Raw genomic sequence first — 21,059 nt, 5'->3', positions numbered from 1 at the left:
CTTTTTAATGATTAATTTTCATTATGTGTAAAATTTATTTTAGTTATTTATGTCTTTTTTATGAAATTAGAAATAATAATTAAAAATTATTAAAATTAATTTAATTTATAGTTATTTGTCTTATCAAAATATTAGTTATTATAGAATAATGAGATTTAGAATTAAAATATTTCTTTTATTACTATTTTCTTTGATGAGAATATTTTTAATGTTACCTTCTTTTATGAGATATTCTATTTTTTAATTTATTTTAATTCTTCTACATTTTTTTTTCAAGATTATTTATTTATTAAGTTAAAATTTAATTTTAATTATTTATGTCTTCTCATGGAATTACAAATAATAATTAAAAGATATTATAATTAATCTAACTTGTATTTTTGTCTTATTAAAATTTAATTTATTGTAGTGTAATTAAATATTTGAAATTTCTTTTAATTTATATAATAAAATAAATTCCAACTTAAAACCTAAATTAAACGTTTAGAACAAGAGAGCAAGAGAGAGCAACTAACTATTGATTGGTCATTTCATACCAATAATTTATAGATAGTTGTGTCTTTGAAGAGTTATACTAAGGGTAACATGTCATTTGATTATTATCTCCATCTATATCTCTCTATGGGCTATCTATATCTCCTTACCTCTCCTTGTATCTCTCTCTTTGCCCTTCTCTCATTCCCACTATATCTATCTATGTATCTCTCCCTCTCTCCCTCTTGCTCCTCTTTTTATATTTCTCTACTTCTATGTCCTCTTTCTCCCTCTCTCCCTCAATATATCCATTTATATATTCCCCCCCCCTCTCTCTCTCTCTCTCTCTCTCTCTCTCTCTCTCTCTCTCTCTCTCTCTCTCTCTATATATATATATATATATATATATATATATATATATATATATATATATATATATATATCTTTCACTCACAAACATTCCATATTTCTTCTTCCCTATCTCTATCTTTATATCTCTCTCACTCACACAAACACATACTCCCTATTTCTCCTTGTCCCTTGCTATCTCTATCTCTATCTCTATCTCTATCTCTATCTCTATCTCTATTTCTCTATCTCTAGATCTTATAAACTCCTCTTCCTTCATCTCTCCTACCGTCTCTCTATATCTCTCTCTACCTCTTCACATATCACTTCCTATGTCTTTATCTTTCTACCCCCCCTCTCTCATTGTTGCTCTCTTTATATCTCTCTGTCTCCCTCTCCCCCTTTCTATCTCCTTCCATCTCTTCCTCTCTCTCACCACCTTTATATTTTACAATCTCTCTCTCTCTCTCTCTCTCTCTCTCTCTCTCTCTCTCTCTCTCTCTCTCTCTCTCTCTCTCTCTCTCTCTCTCTCTCTCTCTCTCCCCATCACTCCCTCTTTTTATATCTCTCTACTTCTACTCTTTCTAATGTGTATATATATACACTCCCTATTTCTCCCTTCCCATCTCTATCAGTTTTATCTCTCTATTTTCCCCACTCCCTATCACTCTCCCTTTTTCTAAGGTCTAAACGTTTTTGTCTATTACTTGTCTGTCGCCTTCTTTCTCTCTCACTCTTGCACCCTCTATCTTTATCTCCATATATATATATCCCCCTTCGAATTTATCTCTCTCTCTCTCTCTCTCTCTCTCTCTCTCTCTCTCTCTCTCTCTCTCTCTCTCTCTCCCTCTCCCCCTATCTATCTCTTTATCTCTATTCATCTCTCTCTTTCTCTTCCTGTATATCTCTAATTCTCTGTATTTCTCTTCCGATATATGTGCATCTATCCCTCTATCTCTCCCTATTTCTCTCACCCTCTTTCCATCTCTTTTTGTTTATCCTTAGATCTCTTTATCTCTCTCCCTCTCCCCCTCTCTATATGTCCTTTGATATCTATCTCTCACTCTATCTCACCATCTATTTATATGTATTTCTCCATGTTCCTTTATAGATCTCTCTCTATCTCTTCCTCTATATTCCCTTATCTTTCTATCTTTCCATCCCCCTCTCCCTCTCTCTATCTCTCTATCTATTTTCCCTCTTCCTCTCCCACTATATTATATTCATCTCTACCCATGTCTTCTCCACTCTCCCCTATATCTCTAGACATGCCCCCCCCCCTCCCCCCCTCTCTCTCTCTCTCTCTCTCTCTCTCTCTCTCTCTCTCTCTCTCTCTTTAGACCTCTATATATCTATATCTCTTTTCCTTTCTATATCTATCTCTCCCTATCAATTCTTTCATCTATCCCTCTATCTCTATCTAGTTATCTTTATCTCTCTCTACCACTATATCTCTCACTCTCTTTATATATCACTTGCTATCTCTATCTTTTTATCTCTCCCTTTCTCTCTTTTTATATTTATTTTCCATCTTTATCTATCCTCTCCCCTCTCTCTTTTATTTCTCCATATCTCTATCCTCCTCTCCATATTCATTTCCCTATTCTCCATCTCCATCTCTAACTTTATTTATATCTCTATCTTTATCTCTTTACCCATCACTCTCTCGCTCTTCCCCCCTCTATCTCTCCCTTCTTCTAGCACTATCTCAACCTCTCTCGCTCCTCTCTCGCTCTCACCATATTCTGTTGGTAATGAAACTTGATTTTCTTCTCAATTTAAAGATTTTGCTTCAATTATGATTCGATTGTTGTAAGTGAATGCATAATTGATCTAAAGTTATTACTTTTCTATTGAGAACTTTTGCACAAATAACATTATGACCTTCCAAATGACCTCAAATATTACCCAATTCTATTGCTAGTTTATATAATTCAGGAGTAAAAAACGATCACAATATTTATCATCCCAACGACTTATCCAAAGCACGAGTAGAAACAGCCACGAAAACTTCCTCAATCCTAGCGTGCCCGAAAAGCATAGGATCAAAAGAGGACCGGATATGATTGTACACGTGGCAAAGTCTGGACCATGCAGCTGTCTCATCTCCTGTCCCTCTCTCCATTGCTTTTACCTGCAAAACCGTCCAATTCACAACTCAGGGTCTCATTAGAGGTTCACATAAAACTGTCTTCAATTCCAGACAGGCATAGCTTCTTCTGTGCTGTGATTCCGTCTTGAATGATCGCTTGAAGACTTGATATCTTTGATATTCAATCTTGTGAAGATAGAAATACCCACAAACAAAAGCTTGATAAAAACCCTTAAGGTAAGATGGAGCCTGTGGGCTTCTTTGGAATCTTTGAGGAATCCAGGAGAATCATCACTGCACACTCAAGGCATTTTTTGGGGCTTTCTGTGCTGTTCCTACTACCTATCGCTTTCTTGACCTGTGCCGCATCAACATTCAGGAATTGGATTAACGTCAATGAAGGTCATGAGGAGCTTCTCCGCAGCACTGTATTAACATATTCCAACCATGGTGATGATGACGATAATAAGGATTTCTTCCTTGCTTACACCAGAGGCCTAATGGAAACCAAGGTAGTCCTCCTTTTAAGCTTGTATGGTTTACTGATGTTCGGTCTAGCACTGTGCTCAAATGCTGCAGTAACCCACAGCACATGTAATGGGTTTTATGGGAGAGGGGTTAAGCTCCCTGGGGCAATCAAGTCAATACCAGGGTCAGCATGGAGGCTTTTGTTAACTTCAGCTTGTGGAATGGCTGTTCTTGTTGGGATATCTTTCACTTTTGGGCTTTTACTGTCATTGGTTCTTTTGGGTTTATCAGCATTTAATGTAACCCTAGAATCTATGACCCCTGTTCATCTGGTCATAGTAGTTTTGGCTGGACTGGTGGGTTTGTACCTTCAGATCCATTGGATCCTGGCAACTGTTATACCCGTGGTGGAGGGTTCGTGGGGATTGGAACCCTTAAGGAGAAGCAGTTACCTTGTTCAAGAAATGAGGTGGGTATCATTATCTCTCAATCTGTTTTTCGCCATTACTGGATTGGCTTTGGCTCTTTGGGCAAGTTATTTGCAGTCTAGCTCTTCCGATTCTTTGAATATGTTGTCTAAAATTGTACAGAGTATTACAGTTTTGGCATCGATGACCGTGTGGTATCTGTACAACATAACAACCACTACCGTGTTCTATATGTATTGCAAATCTAATCACAATGAGCTTTTAGATGCAATTATTGAGGAGTTTTCTAGGGATTATATGGTTCTTCCATTCGAATACCAGAAAGTTCCTCAGCTTGTATCCGTGTCTGAAGTTGTTTGAATCATGTTTAGTTGTTCTGGACTATTTATTGGCTTATATAGGGGGTGACCAGGAATTAGCATAATTTGGCAAAACCTAGGTGGTATCAGACTTTTGAATGATCAACTGCAGTTGCATTCAAAGATATAGTATGAATATTTACAGTTGGCAGGTTGCGATCAGCCTATTATGTTTGAACGATTATAAAGGGATGTGTTTATAGTCATGAAAAGGAACTTATCACATAAGTACAAAACATTAATATCAAATGCAGGACTAAAAGAGCATGCACAAATTATAGTGGTGCTCACTATTTCATGTATTTCCCAAGCCTATCTGTATAGGAACTGTAATATCCTTTTTCTAAATATAGTTTCTTACATGTCTTGTTTTTATCTGGAATTTCTGAGTAGTTGGCTGCAAGCATCTGAAATTTTGTACAAAACTTTTTTGTTGATATCATTGATGACATTATGTATTTCCTGGCGTCATTCTTTATGCATTTTTTGATGAACGTCTCTTGTTTTTTAATTGCCGTGGAGATCTTTTGACTCTTTGTTATTAGCAAAAAATCCTTCTAAAAACTTCTGACGTATCAAATTCTGCTAGTCCAGTGTGGAGGCAGAATACTGTTAGGCCAAAGGCAAAACAATTATAGTTTACATTGACCTGCACATATTATTTTTACAAACTGAGATTCTATCAAGCAGTTTTAGTTTGCTGATGCCCTTGTGTTCATGGTTGTAACGAGAAGTTAACTTTCGTAGTTTCTAAAATGTGTCATTCTATTTATATTGATTCATCCTGTATCTCAAAAGATTTTGATTATGTAATTAGGACAACTGTCTTGGAGAAGAGTGGTAACGCATATGTTCTACTCTTTTGTTGCCATGCTAGAAAAGTGAGACTATTAAATATCTGCTGTTATTTTTGAAATCATCCCAATAACTTAGTTGGTCTATTGTCTGGAACATGCCATTGACATACTTGTTTTTATAACGTCCATAAAAATATTTTCCCCTTTCATGTTGTTTCTAAGTTTAGAAAATAAAATAAAGTACAAGTTCAAAAAATAAAATAAAGCATGAGGTCATGAGATCCAGTCTCCCCTTTGGAAATCGCTATCCCTTCAAAATAGGCATAGCCCCTTTCTTAACCATGTCTCTTCAAATGACATCTCTTCATCAACGTTACCCCTATCATTTCTTAATCCGCTTAGTTTATTAGTGGCTGCTTGTGCGACTATGTTTAGGATAACTTAATCGCTGAGTTTACTAATCGTTGCTGTTGTTAACCCTTCATCGCTGCCTTATAGAAATTTGTGATGACTTGTAAATAAGACAAATTTCTGTTGATTAAAATAAGTTTATTACTACTTCTTAGGCTTAGGCTGGGGCATAACAGATGCACAGTTTCATTGCACAGTTTCATTCATACAGTTTCATTCATACTTTTAAACTAAGTTTTTTTTCCTTTCTATTTGATGTTTCAGAGATCATGTTAAAATGTAAATGCCATTCATCAGAATTTCTCTCTATGGACAGCTAAGGCATTCTTCATACATCATGAATTAACATTCCAAGTTTTAATAATAAAGGTCACTTACAGACCTCAAAGGTATTTGTAAAATGGCCTTTATGGATCACAATTTGCACCTCTTACTATTATCAACCTATGAAGCAACTGGTGCCCACCCAATACCAAGTAGATGAAAACTCCGCGTGGTTCCTACAGTAATTTAACTCTTTCCAACATGCAACAGTTTATCACTTTACCTATATATTGGGGAAGAGAGAAGCAGCTAAGAAACACAGACAAGTTAACAATAGAAACAATAAAACACTTATCACGTGTTACTAAGTATGCTTTATTTACTGTTAGATTCATTGAATAATTTTTATTTTATAAACTAATTTTTTTAGACTGCAGGAATTGGATAGCCCCCCTGTAAACTGCAGTGTGCATGGTAAACTTTTTAATGTGACCGGTGACACTGGCACGACACATTCTCCAGTACCACATGGGCTGGGCTCTCCTCAAAGAGACATAAAGGTATAATATAGAGAAGACCTGATAGGGGAAGGGCATCAAGGAAAAAGAATAAAAACAAGCATCTGTATAAACAGGAGCAGCTCATCTCTTAATATATCTGCAATCAGGCATCTAAATAACTAAATCAGAATCCTTAATATTTCAGGAAGTGGCATTGTTACACATTTGTGGTATGCACGGAGATGTGCTTAATATTGTATGCTTAATATATGAAGCCTGATAATGTCCTTATGCAGAATTTTTACAGATTAATATAGGCTGTAATATGTATGAGTCTATGACTATGTATAATGATCTATTTGATCTCTACTATATTGATATAGGCAGTAATGTGAAATGTCTAGATTTCCAATCTATTTGTCAATTTGCTGCAACTAACCATGAGGAGGTTAGTAAAGGATAGTAAAGGAGTACATGGACGGAGAAAAACTGTTATGAGGCCCCCTTCTAAGTACACCACCTCATGGTGGATGACTGATAGCCCCAATAGGCCAAGGGGGAGCAAGTTGTGCCCCGCCCTTGGTCTTAGAGGGGAAGGATACTTTGGACACCCTATTGTGACTTCCCACCAACCTCAACAAGGGTTGATTATTGGAATGGCTTCCAAGGGATCTCAATTACAGACCACCAAATAAGGTGGCACAAGTAGGGAGAGCAAGTACAAGTGTTCTCATTAGGTATACCACCTCCACCTCATGAAGGATGAATGGTGGAAGGCCACATGAGGCCAAGAGGGATGCTATATTCGCTCTTGGGCCTAGGGTAGAGACCCTTATCCGGGCCGTTATGGTTGAACTCAAATAATAAATTATAGATATTATATGTGCTCTAACCCTAGTAGAAATAATTGATATTGTGTATTGTTTTTTTTTCGATGATTGTAGGGTTACAACCAGGATTTATCTTGCTTGTATTCGTTGGGTAAAGGTTATATCTCTAGCTATATTATGTTCTTATTGAATTTGTGAGTCTAGGGCAAATTCTAGAGTAATTCTCAAAAGGGGACATTACAGCATCATTGATTATGAAGAAATTTCCTTTTGTACAACTTATATTATGCAAGTTTTATTAAGATATTATCCTTATTTGTTTATGTAATGGTTAATCATGTATTTCATTGTAATTTTAGGAGTTTCTATTTTTACTTCTGTTATTGCTTGTTTCTTTTTAGAAACATCGATCTTTGTATTTCTATTTAATGATCTTCTCGATCATTTGTAAATCAATCAGTTTTTACGAAATACTTGTGTATTATGGTATCAGAGCAGTTTCGTAAAAAATTCTTTTGAAAATTTCGATCGAAATTTTTAAAAGTTTTTTTCAGAAATACGAATTTTCACTTTATGTTATTGCTTGTGTCGGTTCGCGCGACCTATTTTTTGACAACTTTCTTTGTATAATTTTTTGGGATCTGTTTTCTCTAAAATTGCGACCTGTTTGGTGGGTTTTCGTGGTTTTTTCGCACGAAGATCTGGTTCGTGGTTTTTTGAATTTGTTATTTTTGTACGATTTTCGCAAAAAAAAATCGTAGTTTGTTTTGCCGCGTGTTTTTGTCCGCGGTTTCTAGTGATTTCCGCGATAAAAAAAAAAAGAAAATACTTTTTCGGCGCCATTTTCATGTATTTTCTTGCGACCTGTCATGATCGTGACGTTTTCTGGGCGTGCGTTTTTTCGTCTTCTGCTTCTGCCCACGCATGTATTTCTGGTTTTGAGTCACGAATCTGGATGCGAAAAGGGTTTCGTTTATTTTGTTTTTTGGCAAATGTTTTGAACTCACATTCTGCATTTTCTTTGACGCGATCTTCTGCAAATTCCGCGCCTCCGTGAAGATTTTTCTTGGGTCATTGCCTTCATTTCTGCCGCCTAGGGTTTTAAACCCTCTGTACTTTTATTGGCGGCCAGGGTTTTTCAGAAAATAATTCTCAAAAAAAAATCAGCGACCTAGGTTTTTCTTGGTTTTTTGAAAACTCATTTGGGAATTTGTCAGATTTTTCTGGGTCCTCCAAAAATCTGTACATTGGGATCAGTGCCAAAATTTTCTTCAAATCTACCTCGAAATCAGTGAGTCTTCTGCCTCCGTTTTTCTTGCACGCGTCACGTTTATGTGATTTCACACGTTTTCTACCTCGATATTCGTGCCATCTTTCGGTCAACCATCTTTGACCTCAGTTTTCAGCAATGGCATCTTTGACAAATATTTTGCTCGGGGGCAATCAAAAATTCAATGGCAGAAATTATAACCCCTGGAAACAACAGATGCTCACCATTTTTGAGTATCGCGTTATTGATCAGTTGGTTCTTGGAAAGGCCACTTGTCTCATTGCAGCCGGTCCTGAACAGACAAAGTTTGATGAACAAAATCGTGAAGCAGTCATGCACATCAAGCTCTCGGTGACTGGCGATCAGCTTCCTCAAATACCTTCTGATAAAACAACTGTCGAGATATGGGAGCATCTCAAGACGTTGCATGAGACGTCTGATAAGAGCAGAGCCTTCTTTCTGAAAAATATGCTCTTCTCTATTGTCATGGATGAGCGCAAATCCCTTCAGGATCATCTCAATTGGATCAAGGAAATCTGTGACCAATTGGAAGCCATTGGCCGGAAAATGGAGGAGCACATGGTCGTGATAACTTTGAAGAGCTTACCAAAGTCCTATGAGCATTTTGTTGAATCACTCAACATCACCTCAACTGGTGTTGATCTAAAGTTCGCTTATCTTTGCACTAAACTTCTGCAGCAAGATCGGTGGAAGCAGCAGTTCGACAGCGGTAATAGCTCATCCGCTTCAGAACAAGCATTCGCAGCTAAATCCTTCCTGAAGGATAAAGGCAAATCACAATCTTCTCAATCTTCTCAGCAGAAATGCTTTGCTCCGTCATCCGAAGGCTCCAATAAGAAAAATGTTCAGTGTAATTACTGTTATAAATTTGGTCACATGAAGCTTGAGTGCCGTAAACGCTTGGCTGTGCATGCTATAAGCAAAGCAGTTCGCAGCCGAAAGCAAATGTAGCAGAGCACATTGAGCAGAGCTAGTCTGCCTTTTACGCCTTCATGGCTAAAAGACTTGCAGACCAAGTCAAATCCTTTGCCTGGTATATAGATTCAGGTGCCTCACGCCACTTCACTCATTGCCTAGATTGGTTCATTGATTTTCAGCCGTGCTTAGATTCAGTTATATTTGGAGGAGGGGAAGAGTACTCCGTTGTCGGAAAGGGCAATGTACAAATTCTGTTTGGCGGGAGGAAATTAATTTTCCTCGATGGGTACTATGTTCCAGGAATGGAACTCAACCTTCTCTCAGTCAGTCAAATTTTGAGACATTCTCCTTGGCTCCACGTGACCTTTAGTTCACATTGATGTAGTATCATTGATCAGGAGATTCTCTGGAGCTCGCCATGGCAGCCAAGCGCTCCTTTGTTAGTACACTCTGGCATCAATGGTATGGGCACTTGAATGTGCACTATCTTTCTCAGCTTGTTTGGGAAGATCTTGTCATTTGATTGCCATAAATCTAGACTTAGAACCTTGGAGTTTGCAGAGCATGTCAGGCTGGCAAGCAACATTGGACTCCGTTTTCGGATGGTGACCCTTGGAGTTTGCGGAGCATGTCTGGCTGGCAAGCAACATTGGACTTCGTTTTCGGATGGTACCCTTGGAGAGCTTCTAAGGTATTGCAACTAGTTCATGCTGATATTTGTGGGCCTATGGCTACTCCTTTTGTTACTGGGTCTAGGTATTTTCTACTTTTTGTTGATGATTTTAGTAGAAAAATGTGGGTGTATTTTCTTCATCAGCAATTAGAAGTGTTTGCTGTGTTTCAAAAGTTCAAAGCATTAGTAGAAAGAGTCTGGTAATCATATTATTACTCTTCAATTTGATAATGGGGGAGAATTTTGTTCTTCTGCCTTCTCCCATTTCTGTGAACGACATGGCATCAAGCGCCAACTCACTACACCATACACCCCGTAGCAAAACGGTGTCGTTGAGTGGAGAAACCGCACGATTACCGAAATGGCTCGGTCTATGTTTGAACACGAGTGTTCCGAAGAAATTTTGGGCTGAAGCAGTTAATAGTGCAGTCTATCTTTTGAGTCGGTTTCCTACTGTGGCCGTGAAGAAGAAGACTCCGGAAGAGGCCTGGTCAGGCCGCAAGCCCAAAATCAGTCACCTCAAGGTTTTTGGCTCCATTGCCTTTGTTTGGATCCCTGATTCGAAATGCACCAAGTTGGATGCTAAGAGTCAGAAATTTATGCTCACCAGCTACAATGATAATCACAAGGCCTATCGACTGATTGACATTGAGACAGGTCGTCTCATCTTCAGTCGAGATGTGGTTTTTGATGAGGATAGAGGGCCATTTCAGCTCTCTTCTCTAGTTGTGGATTCCACAAATCAGCCTTTGAAGGCTTTAGACTTGGGTGTTCGTCTTCCATTAGGTCCACTCGATGGGAGGGCTCTTGCTGTTGCAACTCTTGCACCTTCACCAGTTCCTTCTCCTGCAGGATCACCTAGACATGCAGCTGCAGCACCTGATTTTCCACAAGATTCATCCGATCTTCTGTTAGATGACCCTGATCTTGTTGCACCTCCTGCATCTGATGTTGGCACTTCTACTCTCTGGCCTAAATGGTGGGCTAAGGCACTTGTTGATCTTCATGATGATGAGCTCATTGAAGGTAGAACTGCTCGGAAAAAGAGCAAGCAGCCTGATTATGTCAATCTTGCTTTCATGGCCAACATTCACAGTGTGTGTGAACCTCAAACATACATAGAGGCGAAAGGGATACCTAAGTGGGAGCAAGCTATGGCGACTGAGCACTAGAGCTTGCTAAAAAATAACACTTGAGTTATGTCAGATCTTCCTCCAGGGAAGAAACCCATTGGGTGCAAATGGGTCTATAAGGTAAAATACAAGGGATGGCATTTTAGATAAGTACAAGGCTTGTCTTGTTGCCAAAGGCTTCTCTCAGCTTGAAGGCATTGATTACAAGGAAACCTTTGCTCCGACTGCAAAGATGAGCACCATCAGATTAGTCCTAGCCATGGCAACTGAGTATGGCTAGAAGGTCCATCAGATGGACGTCAAGAGTGCCTTCCTGAACGGTGAACGGTGAGGTACAGGAAGAGGTCTACGTGACACCACCTCTTGGATTCAAAGTTGCCGGCAAAGAACACCAGGTGCTCAGACTGGTGAAAGCACTCTATGGCCTAAAACAGGCTTCTCGGGCATGGTACATGAAAATTGATAAGTACCTCACATATCAGGGTTTCCAGAGGAGTCTTTCTGACTCAAATCTGTATGTCAAGACTTATTGGCAGTGATATCATCATTCTGGTTATTTATGTTGATGATCTGATCATCAGTGGCAGATTAGTATCTTTGGTTCAGGGAATCAAATAGAATTTATGCCAGTCTTTTGACATGACCGACCTTGGGCTTTTACACTACTACCTAGGTGTTGAGGTTTGGCAGCAGTCTCATGGCATCTTCATTTCTCAGTACAAATATGCCAGGGCTCTGCTAGACAAGTTTAGAATGCAGGACTGCAAACATGCATCTACACGTATAGAGAGAGGCCTGAAGTTGTCGGCCAAATCTGGTTCTCTAGTTGAGAATGAATCCGATTTCAGGCAACTAGGGGGCAGTTTAATATATCTTACCTCCACTAGACCTGATCTGAGCTATGCAGTTAGCTACATATCCCGCTTCATGACAACTCCTACATCAGAACATTGGGCTGCAGCGAGGCGGATCCTGTGCTATGTTAAGGGCACTTCAGACTTTGGTATCCTTTATGGATGAACCAAAGATCCAAGACTCATCGGTTACACAGATTTGGATTGGGCAGGCTCTGTCGATGACAAAAAGTCTACATCCGAATATGTCTTCAGTTTGGGCACAAGTGCTATCACTTGGACCAGTAAGAAGCAACAGGCCATAGCTCTTTCCTTGACTGAAGTTGAATACCGAGGAACAGTCAGAGAAGCTTGTGAGGCAGTTTGGTTTCGTCGGATGCTTTAGACATCCAACTGTCTCAAGCCGATCCTACACCCCTCTTCTGTGACAATCAAGGGGTGTTGAAACTCGCAAAGAATCCAGTTTTCCATGAGAGAACCAAGCATGTTGAACTTCACTGTCACTTCATCCGCAAACTGGTTGAAGATGGATCCGTGGATTTGTAGTATATTCCTACAGAGGACCAGACTGTAGATATCCTCACCAAGTCCCTACTTCCGGATAAGTTTGCTAAGTTTAGAGGGCTCCTTGGTGTAGTAGACAGATTAACCATCAAGGGAGGGTATTAAGATATTATCCTTATTTGCTTATTTAATAGCTAATCATGTACTTTATTTTAATTTTAGGGGTTTCTATTTTTACTTCTGTTATCGCTTGTTTCTTTTTAGAAACATCGATCTTTGTATATCTATTTAATGATCTTCTCGATCATTTGTAAATCAATCAGTTTTTACCAAACACTTGTTGATACATGATAGCCTCGGTAAGATAAATGATTGAATGAGAGATAAATGAAGTCTATCATTCAATCATCCATCTTATCGATAGACTATGATAAGACTTTAGTTATCATTCCTTCATTTGATGATTACTCTTCAATATATATATATATATATATATATATATATATAAAACCTTGCTTGCAAATTCCGATCAACATCGGATTCTTAACCAATGTCTAACTACCGATTATTATCGGTTGCAAATCATAAAGCACAGAATACCGATTGGTGTTGGTTTACCTTGTTAATCGTATGCAAACCGATTAGTATCGGTCTAACATGTTAACTATATAAATACCGATTGTTATCGGGTTTATTAAATGATTGCATACATATCGATTAGTATCGGTTCACTTGTTAATTATATGCATGCCGGTTAGTATCGGTCAAGGTATTGCTTGATCCTCCTTGTTGGCATGTATATATATCAATCGGTGATTATGAGAAGGACATCGAAATTCATAAATGCTCGTTCTCCATCTGCAACATACCAGATAATAATCAGATCTATTTATATTAAGAAATAACATATACTTGAAAGAAGAAAAATAACCTTGAATATGACTTGCATCTTGAATTGAAAATCAAATAACATTTACAATACTTGTGTATTAAGTTTGTTGGTTAATAGATTTGTCACCTTACTGTATATTCTCACGCCCACAGTGATGACAAATGTAACCACAATTGAACCAGTCTAACAAACTATTAACTGACTGATTCTCTGCTTATTTTACAAGGTGGCAGCTACCTTCTAATGTTTTTCAATGAATGAACAAACAACTCATATGCTTTTAACTAGAAAGCAAATAAGGAAAGAGCTTTTAACCAAAAAGCTTTGTAAAGGCATTCACAATACTAACTACTATTCTTAGGATTTTCGGATTTTAAAATAAAGCCACTATGAAACACCATTCATAGATAATATTCCACAACAATTGAAATTTTCAAATCATCTACCACTTCAATATAAATTCACCAACTGATATCCATTTCAAAAAACACAAAAACATCCACGCACCATAATTCAAAGATTACGAATATATGAAAGCCACCAGTAGTTCTTCTATATTAAAATAGCAAATAACCACATGCATAAAGTTTTTGCTCTTATGAGAAAAACAAAGTTTGCCCCCAAAAAGCCCCTCCAAAGTTAACTGATCTACCTATTTATAGCTACTACCCTCTTGTATTTTCCATTTCAAGAAATGGTTACTAAAGATAATGGTTTTGAACATGACCGTTTCCAAAACAAAATTTTTATGGAGTAACCTCAAGATATAAACCGCCTCACAATAGATAAGACTAGACTCAGGCTCCATCACTAGGTATCGAGTTCAGCTCGGCGATCTGTCTGTCAATCTCATCTGCGTTTTCTTTTTCTTTAATCAGTGTCAACAAGATATCTTTGAATTCTTCCCAGTCAAAAACAGTAGCTCGGAAAAAGTCAGACAAATTTTAAAGAGTATGCCACTGCACTGGGTTGGCATCAGGCTGCATTATGGGACCTCTTCCAGCTGGGAGCACCATTTCATCGAAGTTAATTATCCTGATTTCTTCTTGCTGCTAGCTCGTCCTGCAAGTGCTGTTCGTGGCTTTCAGCTTGTTCTGCAATCTTATCTAATATGAGGACGACCTTCCTATATTCATTGAAATTAGTTTGTGCTTTCCATGCAAAAGACCGTAACTGCCAGACTATATCCTCTTGCTCTTTTTCTGGCCAATTCAAATCTAGGTTATGGAAAGGCAGTTCACCGTCATGAGGCAAGACCATTCTGATACATGCAAAAATGACAACAATTTTCTCGTTTAGCTGTCTTTAATGATTTCTGACAGTATCAAATGAAGTAACGCATGTCGCCACCTTTTTTCTTATTTGGATTTCTTAATGATCATTAATGACAGTACTCCACAAATCTTACTTTGATTTGTTCCCTTAAAATAATGCATGGCATGGCAATCAACGAGGAGGAAGAAGAAACAACAAGAAGCTGTTATTCTTATCAATCTGACAGTCTCATTTAATTCCGTTGGCTCCCAAGCAAGACCTATCTATACAATCATTCGTGCTGCCGGCTCAAAGTACCAAAACCACTTGAAATTATTTCACCAAATGTCCTTACTTGGAACCAATAGTGTCCTTTAAATTCTCGAGAGAGCTAGACATTCGCTACAACACCAATAGTGTCAGAGAGTCGGAAGGTCGGGCAACTTCACAACCATCAAACTCCTTTCGAAAGTGACCACAAGTCCGACTTCCTGAAGGTGCCAACATTATGCAAGCTTCTCTAAGTTGGTCGGGCGATCAGGCGTTTTTTAAAGTCAAGAATTCTGCAACAGAAGTTAGGAAATTCGGAAAGGCCGTGATAAAGAGTGAATGAGAGAAATAGCGGGGGAAAGCGGCTTTTTCAGAGTTAAAAAATTTAATAGGTAACAAAGTTGCAGATAGCAATTTTTTAGGGATTGATCCACAATGATTGAAACTGAAATGGGTGCTCAGTTTCTGAGGGTGGTATATTTACAATCTGCCTGTGATTTGGGACCTGTAACTCTATGGGCTATTTGAGCTGGTGTCCAATGAATCACATGGTGGTTTGAACTGGGATCTTCATTAATGCAGTTCTCTGCCTTTGCCACTTAGTTGCAGATTTCAATTTTACTCTGTTGTTGATGGAGTTTTTAGATCAGGTTTGCAACATAAAACTCAAGATTCCTCAAAATTTAATTCTTATTTCTCAGCTTAGAATGTACTCTTAATGGATATGGTGCCCTGGATCATAGAATGTCATGTTTACTTTCTTCCTCCGTGACAGCTTTTTCTTGATAATCTATAAGACAGTATATAACCAGTTACCACTATTTGTGAATTATTTCATCTTGTGGGATGATACATACTTCTCCATTTATCATACAGAAAGTTGAATTAGGTCTATAATGTGTTTAATGAGTGGCATTTTAGTTTGTGAGAGGAACTGTACATGATTGGATGCATGGTTCAGGTCTATGTGAAGATAGGGATCTAGATGAAAAGGAATCATAATGGTACACTTTATTACAGGCCATATAAAATTGTAAACATCTTAAAGTTGTGATGAAATTCATGGATGGTTGCAACCTCCAACATTCCTAGAATCTTTAGATCAGTTCGCACCATAAAGCAGAACCCACAAAATTTGTCCCTTTATCTCTTATCTTTTAGATCTTTGGCTCATTTACCTTCTCTTTACAATTTTTTCTGATTATCTCTATCATCAAGTGAGCATATCACTTATTGTTTATAAATTGTTTCATCTCAGTGGGATAATACTCCTTTCAAGTATTTAGAAAGATGAATCTTGGTTCATTTCATCTATAATACACAGCTTTCTAGTTTGTAGAGAATTTGATCACGATCACCTGCACAAATTCGGGTCTATGTCTAGATAATAATCTGGATGAAAGGTAAAAGCATGGAGCAATTTATTACTGATTTGAGTGGAAAAATGGTTAAGATGTGTTGTAGCTGATGGATGGTTGTAACCACCAGCATTTTTGCTCTATATTTTGGTGAGATCTTTAGATCAGGTTTACACCATAATATAGTCATCAAATTCAATTTTTACAGCTAATGTTATCAATAGCATTCAGTATTTAAGATGATCTTCATGTTTACCTTGACTTTTCATGACAAGTTTTACCCAAGGCTGCAAGTTTATAAGTTATAACCAGTTGGTGTGTTTAAATTGCTTCATCTCAGTGGAAATGTAAATGTTTCTTGATTTGATAAATTTTTACTGTATATGATCAGCTGTGTGGGTTCTGGTCTATATCAGGATAATGATCTAGATGAAGAGGAATATAATGGTGAACGATACTGGTATAAAGGTAAAAGTTCAAAATTTAAAAATTGTCATTAAGCTTATGGATGGGCAAAACCAACAGCATTGTAATATGCTAATAGTTTTCAGCTTTTACAACCTCAAGCAGGTGTCATATTATGAGGATAACAGCTACATAGTTTTCTTGATGGCAAAAGAGGTAAAAGCTAATAAACTTCCCTTTATTTAGAATTTTTTTTCAGTAAAATTAGGAGTAGTAACATCATGGTGCACTTTATTACCGATCAAATGGAATATGGTAAAGTCGTGTTGTACCTAATGAACTGTTGCAATCACTGCATCGTTGCTCCATGTTTTGGTGGGATCATTAGATGAAGTTTGCACCATAAAATAGACATCATAATTCTTTTATTAGGATGTACTATTTCATAGGGATATTGCTCAATGCTTTGGATCTTTGTCATGTTTGCATTTCCCTTCTTTGACAAATTTGATTCAAATTTTTATAATATCAAGTGTTTAACCAGTTATCAATGTTTCTGGATTGCTTCATCTCAGTGGGAAGGTAAATTCTCCTCGATTTGAGCATTCAGGAAGTTAAATTTAGATTCATTCTATTTATTGATGCAATTATATTTTTTCAGAGTGGATGTACATGATCAACTGTATGTATTCAGGTCTATGCCAGGATAACAATCTAGATGAAGAAGTAGCATCATAGTGCACATTAATTCTGTTCAAAGGTGGAAGTGGTAAAATTGTGATGAAGCATTATAATAGGCTAGTAGCTTTCAGCTTGTGTCAATAGAAAGCAGGTGTCATAATTTTGAGGAGAGCAGCTACGTAGTTTTTAGAGGCATAAGAAGTAAGAACTAATGAGCTTCTGTTTACGGAGGGGAATTTTGGAGTGAACTGAACATTTGTAAATTGCTTTCACGTTGCAAGATGGAAGGCCACTTCTATTTAGAGAATAGGTAATTGGTCATTGGATTGACTCACTTTTATCAAGATACTTTAAATCCCCATGTCTTCACTCTTCCACCTTTGATGATGGTATAGATGATAATTGTGTGGGAACTTATTATATTTGCCTGATTTTTGCCTGTCATACTGAATTGGCTTGAAACTAGAAGTTTCACTTTTGCAAGATGGTTTTGGAAGGTGAGTCGTGTTCATGGAATGTGATATAGGCTTTAGAGATTATTGTTTTTTAGCAACACAACACAATATAATTTGTAGCTAGATAATGTTGGAACGAGTTATATCCTTTGAAAGAGGGGTATATGAGGTTCAGGTTTTTGGGCGGTTGGGTCATAATCAGTTAGTTGAACATTTTATTCTCTATCAAGCTTTCCCCATCTGCATCGGTTGTAGTTTACTGCTTAACCTTTTTATTCAATTATGTGATGGCCCGGACCTAGCCACTGATTCTAGATTCTGGAATTCAAATTAGATTGCTTCTGATTGTGTATTTTTGAAACAATGTTTTTGATTAAAATTTAAAATTTATAATCTATCATTAGGAAGAGGAGGAAAACAATAAAATCGCAAACTTGACTTACAATTAAATAAATGAGGAAGGTTGATGAAAGGAAAGGAAGAATCAAAAAGTAGGATAGATGAGGGATACTTTAATTTAAAACTTATAATGGTAAGAAAAGGCAAAAGATAAATATAAAAAACAGAAAGGACGTAAGTTTAAGAAGTTATTAATAATATAATATAATTATTAATATCATGTTGATATAATTCGTCGAGTGTACAAGATGGTCTAGGAACAAATAAATGCCAAATCATAGTATTTTAGGAAATAACATTATGATAGAATTTATGATACTAGCTTATCAAAATTACAGTTATAGAGATGGTCTTAATATAAAATTATGATAAAAAGATAGAATAATAGAGATCATGACAGCACAATTTGGCATGAGGGATCAAGGGCACACAGTTCAGTGAAACACATTCAAGGCGATGTAATTTATTACCACCTTACACGTGGATTTTCAGAAACTGTGCTCGAGTAATTTTTCATTACCGGCTAATGACAGTAGAATTCAATCCAAAGTATTAATTAAAAAATACTCAATACATTTTTTACAGAAAACAATTAAGTTAACTACCATAGAAATAGCATATTTTCTAATTCTCAAATCTAAATACATTTTATATGCAATCTTAGTTTGACTTCATTCTCTTCATTTGTTTCTTAGTGCAGCAAGACCTTCCTCTACTATTCCTCCTGTCGGGATATTGTTTCCCTTGATTCATGCTTATTTCTATAGCCTGATGAATGCAGCTTCATTTTATCGTAGGTTGTCCGCTTGTTGAATGGTAGCCATATTTGTAAGAACAGGAAAAATAACAGAACAGAAGAGAAGGAAAAATGGCAAAAAAGAATAAAGAGAAGACATGCTGCTGGCAAAAAATGTTAGTCTCGTTGTATGATATGCCCTTAAATTGTTCTTTTGCGTTTCTGTTTTCTGAACAAAATTTGATTGAGAAGTTGCCTTGCACTTTACGATTTTTAGGAAATTTTCCACTTCCCATCAAATGTTCAACCAGCCCAGATAACATCTGGAATAGGGTTTTAAGTAGAATTTGCTGATGCAGGTACAGAGTTCCAAATGGAAGCTACAGTTCTGGATGAAAGCTTTATCCTCATTTACAAATTTTAATTTAAAATTCTGCAGTAAAATGTGGCCATACATCAAGCACAATTCTGGGAAAAATGCCAACTTTTTGAACTAAATGACTTTATCTTCTCTGTTCACAATTCAACTGTGGATATCATTTGTTAGCATCAGCTTCTTATCTATGCATAAAGTAGAAGAGTCGTAGAATGAAAGTGAAATCGAGGCATTTAAGCAATTGGAAGAAGTTTACAGTAGCTAGAAAATAAAATCCAGTTGCCAGAGTTGCACTTGAGCTCATATTCTTCAATGGAATCACCTTGGCATGGCTTTAACGATAGTGATAAAACGAGTAAAATAATTGCAATTGTTGCTTGGAATGGACAGAATACTCTTTGTATTTGTAATGAAAAAGTGGGTTGCTAGAGAATATAGATGGCCCATAGTTTGAATCTTGTTTTTGATCTGTCACAGTGCGTTTTAAGCTACTACCAAAATTGAGTAATCAACCACACAAGATATCAAAATGACAGTGAAATGTTACATAATTCAATGTTATTGCAAAGAGCAATATGAATTAAAAGTCTGTTGAGTGGTAAATCGTGTGTAAGGTCAATTAGAATGTTAGGGTGAAAAGGCAAGCAGTCATTTTTATCCCTGTATTATATGGTTTGGTTTAGATATTGAGTTGTTCATCTGATATCACACTAATTTACCTAAGCAAGTTAATTACCCTGCTGCACTACCAATACATGGTGTAGGTTGATTTTATGCTCTCACTCACTCAATCTGGATTGGCCATCAGAAATGGAACTTAATTTTATTTTGAATCCAATCTGACTCACTTCTAATTAGTTAATTATCATTTCACCTGCCAAAACTTTATAGAATGATATTGTCCCTAAGTTACTTATCATTTATCATCCAAGATTGATCTCCATCAATTGGAATCACTTATTTCTAACATTGATGCCCCTTAGAATTACTTACCTCTAGTCGCAACATTATTTTGCATTGGTCATTTCAATTGCATTAACCTCTGTCAACAAGTTGCAAAATCCCAGTTCTTTTACTTGGTCATTCCATGGATACCCTTTTACACTATTCAAGTTTCAAGTTATTATCATCACCATTATAGTATTTGTATTTTGTTGCTAGCTATCTTTCTAACATTTATCAAAATCAGTGAATTGATAAACACGACTTGTCTAAGACGAGGATTCTTTCATAGCAATTTTTCCGAGTGTTCCTTAACAACACAAATATTTGAGAGTTGGGGGGATGTGAATTAGTACAATGTCAAATTTTTACTTTTTCAACTTAATAACAAAAGCACATAACTTAATCCCAAAGCATTTTCATTTCGTATAAACATTTACATGAAATTTAACTACCATGTAAGACCAGTAGAACACTAGATATATACGTGGAAACTACAGTAAAACAGATTTCTTAGATATAGAAAACTAATTTACAAATTTGTAGGTATCAACCCACTAGAGAGACCAACCCCTCATTGGTTTGTGAAACACTTATCCACAAATCTGCTATAACATCTTTCCCAAAATTGCTATGAAGTCTTCCACAAATTTATCACAAAATGACCACAATAACCTCCAAAATCTGCAACAACTCCATTTTAAATTACGACTGTAAGTTACCCACAGAATTCTCTTCAGTCTTTTGCTATAATGAAGTTCTTGTACCACTTTCAAACCTGACATAAATCAGACCACAAAACTGGCACAATGTGGTCACAAATTCTCTCTCAAAATCTGTTCTACACTTTTCTTCAGATCCGCAATAATCCTCAGGTCTGCGATGATCTTCCAGGTCTGCGATGATCTTCTTGTATATGTATATCTGCTCTTGGTGTATACAACTTA

The 21,059-nt window shown here is 36.9% G+C and overlaps 1 protein-coding gene across 18 annotated transcripts; it reads left to right on the top strand.

Annotated features, from left to right (window-relative positions):
- The first annotated feature begins 2,947 nt into the window (after positions 1-2,947).
- Positions 2,948-19,603, top strand: LOC131072598 (uncharacterized). Of its 18 annotated transcripts, none has more exons than XR_009112719.1 (5): positions 2,948-3,851; positions 16,510-16,586; positions 16,670-16,739; positions 17,068-17,105; positions 17,218-17,635. XR_009112719.1 is itself a non-coding variant. In XM_058008803.1 (4 exons), exons 1-3 carry the CDS (start codon positions 3,157-3,159, stop codon positions 16,717-16,719), a joined length of 822 nt encoding a protein of 273 aa, XP_057864786.1. In that variant the 5' UTR covers positions 2,948-3,156; the 3' UTR covers positions 16,720-16,739; positions 19,154-19,603. The 18 variants fall into 18 exon arrangements, 9 of the variants coding, with proteins under 9 accessions (XP_057864786.1, XP_057864784.1, XP_057864785.1 ...); XR_009112720.1 differs by having other exon boundaries at positions 17,185-17,635; XR_009112721.1 differs by having other exon boundaries at positions 2,953-3,851; positions 16,689-16,739.
- The last annotated feature ends 1,456 nt before the right edge of the window (positions 19,604-21,059 follow it).

This window comes from Cryptomeria japonica, chromosome 10 (genome assembly GCF_030272615.1).
Source record: "Cryptomeria japonica chromosome 10, Sugi_1.0, whole genome shotgun sequence".
NCBI lineage: Eukaryota > Viridiplantae > Streptophyta > Pinopsida > Cupressales > Cupressaceae > Cryptomeria > Cryptomeria japonica.
Note: the sequence above shows the minus strand (reverse complement) of the source record. Positions and strands in the feature narration are given on the sequence as shown.

Coding starts and splice junctions, on each gene's coding strand:
- LOC131072598 (XM_058008803.1), top strand. CDS start 3,157: ATGGAGCCTGTGGGCTTCTTTGGAATCTTTGAGGAATCCAGGAGAATC. Junction 3,852..16,509: donor TACCTTGTTCAAGAAATGAG/GTGGGTATCATT, acceptor GTATATGATCAG/CTGTGTGGGTTCTGGTCTAT. Junction 16,587..16,669: donor TGAACGATACTGGTATAAAG/GTAAAAGTTCAA, acceptor AATAGTTTTCAG/CTTTTACAACCTCAAGCAGG.